At 45.6% G+C, this 9048-nt stretch overlaps 2 protein-coding genes across 4 annotated transcripts; one reads left to right on the top strand and one right to left on the bottom strand.

Annotated features, from left to right (window-relative positions):
• Nucleotides 1-3507, top strand: LOC124188518 (plasmolipin-like). Of its 3 annotated transcripts, none has more exons than XM_046581207.1 (5): nucleotides 1-215; nucleotides 1249-1431; nucleotides 1536-1709; nucleotides 1797-1895; nucleotides 2023-3507. In XM_046581207.1, the coding sequence occupies exons 2-5, from the start codon at nucleotides 1297-1299 to the stop codon at nucleotides 2161-2163; spliced, it is 549 nt and encodes a 182-aa protein (XP_046437163.1). In that variant the 5' UTR covers nucleotides 1-215; nucleotides 1249-1296; the 3' UTR covers nucleotides 2164-3507. The 3 variants fall into 3 exon arrangements, with proteins under 3 accessions (XP_046437163.1, XP_046437161.1, XP_046437162.1); XM_046581205.1 differs by having other exon boundaries at nucleotides 15-215; nucleotides 1252-1431; XM_046581206.1 differs by having other exon boundaries at nucleotides 16-215; nucleotides 1255-1431.
• On the bottom strand, nucleotides 3437-9025 carry LOC124188512 (protein eyes shut-like). The gene is made up of 10 exons (XM_046581196.1): nucleotides 7981-9025; nucleotides 7743-7894; nucleotides 7411-7677; nucleotides 7220-7333; nucleotides 6826-7069; nucleotides 5559-6720; nucleotides 5146-5489; nucleotides 4856-5075; nucleotides 4464-4791; nucleotides 3437-4360 (listed from the first exon to the last, which is right to left on the bottom strand). Exons 1-10 carry the CDS (start codon nucleotides 8232-8234, stop codon nucleotides 3624-3626), a joined length of 3822 nt encoding a protein of 1273 aa, XP_046437152.1. The 5' UTR covers nucleotides 8235-9025; the 3' UTR covers nucleotides 3437-3623.
• Nucleotides 9026-9048: the final 23 nt, after the last annotated feature.

Genomic DNA, 9048 nt, shown 5'->3' with positions numbered 1-9048 from the left:
TGGCGTTGCTGCCATGCGCAGATAATATGCGTGATGTTTCTTTCCTCCTCCCCCAAGTTCCCGCTTTGCCACCCCACTGAGAAAACACTACGTTCATACGTTGACGGCTTGACGGTTGCGTGTGTTTAGATTCTCTCAACAAAGCACAAGTTTTTTTTTTGTGAATCGTTAAATAGTGATCCTGTGCCTAGTCAAGTGTTATTTCAATTTAGCAGGTAATTCTCGTTCGTTTGACTTGTTCTTCTGCCCAATTCATGTCCTTGGTTTTGACTTATCAACTGAGCTGTGTGTGTATTGCAAAAATCATTATCAAGTTGTTGGTAAGCCTGTGACGGTTGGCTGAGCTGGAAGCCTTGACTCGTGACATCATCGCGTCGTCGTCCCTGGGTGTCCTTATACTAAGCTCAAACGGTTTTCTAATCGATTCCCAGAAACGGAGACGTGACAGTGACTAACAACTGCCAAGTGAAGCCCCAAGTGAAGTTATTGTACATGTATATGTAGTAAGGCCACAAATGCCAACAACATTTCTCCTGGGCCTTGTTGTGGGTGTCAGTCTGAATGCATAAATGATGATGGTAGAACCCTCCCAACTCTATTTTTTAGCTCTCCTATGGTTACCCTTTGCTCGATAGGTTTCAGATCAGTGGAGAGTAATAATGGTTGGTATACTAGCCAACAGGCCCAGATATATATGTACCCAATGATCTGATGACGACTGGCTTGATGGACGACTGGGCGTTTCACGACATTTGATTTCCTTCTTATTTTTTTCCTTTTTTTGGCGGGTCCTGGCGAAAGGGATCCGATCAATAAAGCCTCTTCCATTTCCATTCACCACACTCCGATCTTGTTCTCTTCTTGCCTTCCTAGTTTCCGACGACTGCCCACCATGTTTCAAGTTCTGGCAGGATCGTTTCCCCCCCCCCCCTCTCCTTTTCTATCCAATCCAATGACGTCGTGTACACGAAGCGCGTTCTGTCATCCCTCCCCCTAGTCGTGCAACGAGATTATACCGGCTTTAAGCTTATCATAGTCTCGTTTTTATCTAGTGCAATTTCTTTTCCTGTCGACACCTCCTTGTGAGAAGGAAGCGGGGCGGGCAAGGAGGGAAATGTCTATTAATAACGAAGCTCGGAAATTGAATACTTGTTTCCTGACACATGCTTAATCGGCACGCGCCACTAATATCGGTTGAACCTTTTTTTCTTTCTTTTTGTAATACGTGAACACGACGTGATGCGGCAGCAGCAGCAGCTGGAAACTACCAAAGTACCAACAAGGAATTAAGAGAAGATGGCTGAAACAGGATTTCCTGGAACCTACTCGACGACGACCGTCACACAGACGGCTACCACAGTCACCACTAATATCCGCTTTGATCCATCCTACATCCGTACTATTCCGGGCATGTTGAAAATAGCCATTATGGTAATGAAGCTCCTTCTCGGCTTTATATCTATATTTACATGTTTAACTGTGTTGGTTTGGTTCATAAATGAGTTATGCTAATTGCATTGACTATCACGTTTTAGGTTTTAAATATTCTCGGTTTTATCTGCGTGATGGTGTCGGAAGTTAATTGGCACTCGAGGGCCAACTGGTTCAACTTTTGTGCGATGGGAGGCTTTTGGATCACGGGCATCTTATTGGCCTTCTACCTCTTTCACGTCATCGAGAAGCTTTATTTCGTTCCCTGGATTATGGTGGTTAGTACAACCGTTGATTATATAGCACCCGGCGGTCGGTTTATTTCATTTTGATGCATTTATAATAATCCATGAAAATATTAACAGGAGATGGGCTATTGTGGCCTGTGGTGTTTCTTCATGCTCACTGCTTCGGCTGCTTGCGCAGCTCAAGGCAGTCTCTTTGAAGCTTGGGCTGCCGCTTCGGTGAGTTTTCCATTGACTTGTTTTTCAGGTGGAATTTCATTCCATTGTTGGTCCAAATTACAATATTTTGGCGTATTGATGTCTGTTTCTTCTGGCTATATTTTTACATTTCTATTTGTCTGTGCAGTTCTTTGGATTCATTTCCATGATTGTCTACGGAGTCGACGCTTTCTTCAAATTCAAGGGCTGGCGCGCAGGAGAAATTGCTCAGGGCGAACGAGTCCGGAGCGTCCAAAAGAGCGAAACCGTAGGCACTCCTGCCTATTAACCTGCTAAACAATTCTTTACGACGAAAAAGAAAAAAAAGAAAAAACAGCCCATCACCTTCCATACTTCCCTCCTTTCGGTCATTTGCAAATTCAATTTACTACACAGCGTGATCGAGAAACTATTTCCGTTCACTTTTCCCAATAGCCTCCACCGTTTAAATTCAATCCAATGGAACTCGGCAGCTTTTTTTTTACATTCTAGGAAGGCATTTCTGGACCCCCTCCTATCGTTGTAGCAGCTTGTTGGCCACTCAACATGTGTTCCATTTAGCCACCATTTTACACTGAGTATTTGCTCGTTTTTTAACCATGTGTGTTGCGTATGCGTGGAAAGGCAGCTGTTTTTCTGTTTGTTTCCCCCACACTCGATTTTTTTTTCTCATTACTAATGTACCGCGCCTTCTGGCAGAGAAAAGCTAGTGATCGGAATTTTAGTCTATCGTTTAGGTATTTTTTCCCCTCTCATCCTGTGAGGGGTGTAGGTCCAACGAAAACAAATTTTTTTTTCTCAAAACTGCGGAGTCTTTTTTCCGTTGATTTCTCGCAGTCAAAAAATGGTTGAATCATTTTCTCTCCAGTCGGCTTGATCTTTCCCTGTCATCACAGGGAATAAACATTTGAATTTTTGTGGGGAATTACAAATAGCTTGAAGCTTCCACCGCCTATCCGAATCTATTTGATATCAATTGCTTCACATGTAATAATATTCGGATGACAATTCTATGAAATAGCTTTCATCGTTTCGTGGTTAATTCTTCGAGTAAATTTCATTCAAGCGAACAGTGCCCCGATAGACCGACTCCCGATGTTTCTCTTTTCCCAATTTTAGTCGTCTTTATGATATTCCCTATTTTGGTTTGTCTCAGTCCCCTTCCCTGGCCTCCTACTCGCATGATCTCATCTGTGTGTAAGTGTGTGTGTATTTTTTAAGGCTGGGCATTTAGATGCCACCATTCGCAGGACTGAGAATTTAGTCTCTTCCCATCATCACCGGTACATCGCAGCTTTATAATAGTTAAGAGAAAACAAACTAGGAATTGAAAAATTTCCGGTTCAAGTATTACGTGAGAAATCCAAATGCCTGTTTCACAGCAGCGACATTTCCTTTTTTCCCGACATTTTGAGTTTTTTTTTTTTTTTCGTTTTCTCTCCATTCAATATTCCTAAATTCATATCCTGTATGTATGTGTGTGTGTGCGTGTGTGTTGATTATAGAAATTTGTTGGGGTGGTAGAGACCAAAAAAAAAAAAGAGACAAAGGTCACGGAAAAGTAAAACAAACGAGATTGTACTATTACAATCATCAATAAGAGAAATAAATACACTCCCCACCTCCCGCGCGACTCTATTGTTTTCTCAATGAATTTTCATTTTAGAGCAGTGAAATTTTCAACCAGCTAACTTTGCTATTCTTTGTTTTCTCGCGAGTGTTTTGAAATAATTTCTTTTCTTTTTTCCATTAGCAATCGTCGAATTGATCTTCCACGTCGTTGCCGCTCCACGACGTGATGTTTTCTCCGATGGTCTTGGACATACGCAGTCGGCACGACGGAATGGAGCACTGGCGAACACCTCGGCCAGACTGAACGGGCGGCAGCCAATGGTTGATTGTGTTGTGATGATCGAATTCTTGGTCACGGTCGGCGAATTCACGGGAGCGGAACACCAAGTCGTAAATGCATCCGCGAAAGCCGGAATGCAGCGGCAGGTCGGAAGGTAATCGCGAATGGTTGAAAGAGGAATGGCCGCCTAAAAACAGACTAGGATGAGCATTGAGAACAGACATGAGTCCAGGCGATCTCCCGGTGACGGTCGGCTGGTTGTTGACTTGAAGCCAAGCCACTCGGCCCCGCATCCCGACGTGAACCGAGTGGCCTCCCATTGTCGAGACGGAGACAGGGCGAGCTGTAAAAATCCTCCTGGCTCCCGAACCCAAGTCCCACGTAAGAGCAACATGACCGCGAATGAAACTAACAGCCAAAAAGTCCTTTTTCTCTTCGATTCCAGATGCAGTCATTTGATCTGCATTGACTTGCTGGCCAATGAAGAGAAGCAGAGCCACTTGACGGGCGTCGTCCGTGACGAAACTGAATTTGAGTTCAAAATGTTCGCGGATGAATGGCGGCGGAGTCAAACTGAGGTAAGACGAGTGGCCCATGAACGTGCCGTCGAATTGCGGGCGGGTCACGTTCACCGCTGTGAAAACAATTGAAATACGGTTGAATTCGCTCCCAATGATTTTTAGAGTAGCAAACTATGAAGTGAAATTAAAGTAGATTTTTGTAAAAAAGAGACTTACCAATTTCACAGAGGGACCCAATTCGGCCGTAACTGCAGACGCAAACCATTTGATCGTTGGGGCTCATTAAACAGGTGCTGTTGACTTGGCACGGATTGCACGGGCATTGGCGGATTTCGCACTGGTCCCCCACCCATCCCATCGGACAGAGGCATCCACCACCTTGAAATTGTTGTTCATCTTCCTTTTCGTTGTTATCCAGGTGGGTGCGACATATTCCGCCGTTGAGGCATCGCAATCCGCCGCAGTTGGCTCGACGATCCGGACACTCATCCAGCGCTTTTCCTTGAACAGCGTCTGCTATCATGTCCAACCGATTTCCGTCAACCTGGTAACAATTTGCATTTGAAAAGATGATTGCATCAATTAAGTAACGCAAGACGCAAATTTACTTCCAAAGTATAGGCGCATCCGATTATTCCGGGCAAGAAGACAAGTTCTGCCGGAGTGGGTACTCCAGTTGGTCGACCACCGATGTGAAGTCTACCCGGCCAGGTGAAACGTTCGTCATCGGCCAATCTCTGTTCGCCGTTCATCGAGTAAGAATTGTTCAGTTTGACGGAACCCATACAAAAGGTACTGGAAGAATTTCTGTCCTCCACCTTGAGGAATCTATATATAGCAACACATTTATAAACTTCGTCTAAATCTTAGCTCAAAGTTATTTACAAATAGATCTGACCTCATAAAAATGGCGTGGATATCTCCATCGGAAACGTTGTACTTTGTTTCCACCAGCGTCATTTGTTGACGCCCGCAAGACAACCGGAATTTTAGGACGCTTCTTTCAACATAAACGGCCAGGTAGACGTGAGCGTCGATGCTGTGGATGTAAGAGATCAAACCCAACGGCGCAGTGGTACTAAATTCGAGTCGAGCTTCCAACACCTGCTGATTATTCGGATCATCTGAGTGCATCCGGTCCGCCACCGCGTAACTGAGGTAAGAATTTCCATGAAATTGCGGCACTCGTAGTTTTCTGTCCGTTTCACAGCGACGCCCTTCGTTCCTCCACGAACAGCGACACTAAAAAAGATTAATTGAAAATTTGTAAAAATTCGCCGTTCGATTTAAGAGCTGGATGTGCGTGCGTACCTGCCATCCTTCTTGGGTCATAACGCAAGTGCCCCCGTTCATGCAGACATCACTGGTGCACGAGCCGGCCGGAATTCCGGGTGATAGTGCCGGATAAGTTGGCTCCATCAGTGGATATTCTCCAGACATTGCTTTCACCGTCGTCGTGTGATTTCTGGTGTTATCGGCTTCAGTCGGGAGGGTGGTTATTGCCACAGATGGATCCGTTGGCAAAGACGGAGTATCTGTAGTGTTGCTCTCTTCCGGATAGATGGATAGGGGAATATCCAAATCGGAGCTTGCACTTGTAGTCGCCATTTCCGTCTCGGGTTCCAAAGTGATTGAAACGAGATCAGCCTCTGGAGGTCGTCCATCCGTCTCCTGATGGATCGCTGTAACGCCGGACGTAACATCTTCCGGAGGCTTATCATTAGGCAGCGTAAATAAAGTGACGGTAGGTGATGTTGTTGTAGTGGGAATCCGATCATCAAATTGAGTGGAATAGGAGATGGCAGGTTTGGTGGTCAATTTAGTCGGATCAAAAGGGAAACTGACATGACTGACTGGCGTTGTGAAATTATTCATCTCACGTTCACGGCCATCAGATCCCCAATTTTCCGGTTTGCTGGACTCGGCGGGGTTCGGAACGGTTGTGCTAGGAATCCCAGTCGAATAAACGGTCGTTTTCGTCTGGATGGCCGTATCAGTTGTAATAGTCTCTAATAATAGCGTAGTCGTGGTGGTCTCTAACGCATCGGTTGTCGTGGACATGGGCGTCGTTTCATCTGACAATGTCGTCGGTAACGTCTGCATGTCTTTCGGTATTGATCCGTTGGTTGTCTCTTGAGTAGTTTCCGTTGTCCATATCGTGTTTTCCATCTCTCGCGAAAGGTTAGTCGTCGTCACAGCAATCCATGTGGTCCACTCTACTGTCGTTGTTTGCTCGGTTTCTTTGTCGACGCGATCCGATTCGAGTGTTGATAAAACTTGGTCGCTGCCATTGGATAGAGTCGTCATATCCATCTGATGGAGTGGCACTTGTGTTGTTGTCGATTCCTGCGTCGTAATTGCTTGCTGCCTTGATGACATTGTAGAGACAGCTGGCGACACTGATGTCGATGTCATTCCGTATTCTTCTTCGTGCCCCGTTTGATTATTGACAGATTGGCAGCGCGATCCAGTCCTGACAAGAAATCAATGACCTCGTTATTATGGGCATCAGTCATGAAAGAAGGAATAAAAGGAGTCCAATAATTTCGGTTGGTATGCACGTTATGTGTCAATTTACCATAGTGGCGGGCATGAGCAGGAATAGCCGTCCACCTGGTCGATACATTGGCCACCGTTCAAACATTTGGTCCCCGGCAGAAGGCACTCGTTATATTGGTCCTCGCAATGGGCTCCGTGGAAGTCGGGCCGGCAGTAGCAGGAAGTCTGTCCATCATCGCCATCAAGCCAACACATGCCCTGGTAGCCACATAACTTATCGTCGCATCGCTCCAGCGCCGTCTCGCAATTCCGGCCGGTGAAACCTATTTGTTTCGTCCCGATATGGCGTTAATGGATGCGTCAGGAAAAGTGGTTCGGCCGTTCCATCAAATATTCAATAAGTGACAGAGCATAATTTGAACGGTACTTTTAGTGTACGGTCTACTGTGCACACACAACAGCTGCATATTTACCATGAGCACATGCGCATTGATAACTCCCAATAAAGTCGATACAATGGCCTCCGTTCTTGCACGGATTGCTACAACATTCGTCCACGTCCGTTTCGCAGTGTTTGCCTGTCCAACCTTGGTTTTCGTATGGAAATGAGTTAAAAAAAAAGGGGGTTACCGATAGATATGAAACAATAAAAGCCAAAATAAACCTTCTGGACATAGGCAATGATAGGCTAAACCGGGTCCTTCCACGCAACGCGCTCCGTGTCGGCAGGTAGGCGGTAAAAAAATATCGCGACTGCTAGTGTCATTGTTGTGTTGCTGATGTCGACAAACGGCAACGTCCACTTGGCAAAATGCACCTTCGTAGCCGGGCAAGCAGCGGCAACGGTACCCGTTGTCCCCATCCTGGCACGTTGCTCCGTTCTGGCACGGATCCGATTGACATTCGTCGATATCGACTTGGCAGTCGTCGCCTTCATCAATAAATGAAGTCAATTCAATTGCGTTCTCTTCAATTCACACAGATAAAAGAATTTACCCGTGAAACCTGGTCGACAAAGACAGTGATATCGTCCGATACCATCGACGCAAGTGCCTCCGTGTTTGCAGGGTCCGTTCCAACACTCGTTCCAGTTGGTTTGGCATTGATAACCCGTGTATCCGTCCTCACAGAAGCACGAGTAAGTAGAACTATTTTTTTTTAACATCAAACAAAGTCAAAAGTTATTTTTAATAAAAAATTTCAATTCAATGTAAAAAAGGGACATTTTTTTTACTTGTTCGTGTGATCAATGCAAAGGCCATGAAAGCAAGGATCCGACTGGCACGCCAAAACATCATTACGCAGTGCTGCTGCTGCACCAGCAGATGAGGGCGGATGATGATAGTGGAGCTCTACTTGCTCTATCAATTCCGGGTCGTTGATGCTGTTGTTTCCGTCAGATGATGAGCTTTGAGTGGTGGCAGATGACGAGGCCATGAGAAAAGCCGCCAATCCAATGATGACAGCACAGCAGTCGATTCCAATCATATTGGTCGATTTCGCTAGTCCTTCCCGACCAAGCGGAACAAACAGGAGCTGCAGAACTGATTGTCAATAATAATCCTTCTCGCTGCACTAGGTTTGTTTGTGTTTTTTTCTAATCCCGCGGCCAACCGAGCTTCACGTCGAACGCCGTGACTTAACTCGCCTTCGTCCGTGTACAGACAGACTAGTCGGCTAAGACGACACCTGAACTTTTAGCTTTTCCAGTGTAGACGTCTACATGAGAGAGGGGAGGTACACAAGAGGGTGGGTGGTAGGGGAAAAAAAAAGAACGGCCGAAAGGAACTGGCCACCGTCGACGTCGTCGTGTGGGGAAAGACCGCGGGAGTTGAATCGGATGATGTGAGTTTCGTGGGGGAGTGCAGTGTTCACCTTATTCTATGTACCTACGTGCTAGGTACTCCGGGACGTTTCCATGGAGACTCAGTTGTTGATACACGGAGGGAAAATAGAAATAAAATAAGAAAAAAAGTTCAAGTCACGCATACATAACCTGCACGACGACGGAGACGACGAATAACACCACACGATGGCTCCTGGTTTACTTGAACGTCCTCCTCCCACTTCCCCTCCTTTTCCAACATGTTTCGACAAGGGTGTGTCAAATAATGAAATAGACGAGGAAAATATAGACTTTATCATCCTCCCTCATTCTATCTAATGGCGTTCGCCAATAACTGCTGCACTAACATTGACTTGCTCCTCCATTTTGTTGCGATAACATCTAGAAGCTAGAAAGTCACATTAAGCCATTGCTGTGATCATTTAACCACAAAAAATAACAAAAATAAACATGTTG

Source organism: Daphnia pulex, chromosome 2 (assembly GCF_021134715.1).
Source record: "Daphnia pulex isolate KAP4 chromosome 2, ASM2113471v1".
NCBI lineage: Eukaryota > Metazoa > Arthropoda > Branchiopoda > Diplostraca > Daphniidae > Daphnia > Daphnia pulex.
This window is presented reverse-complemented; position numbering and strand designations above follow the sequence as displayed.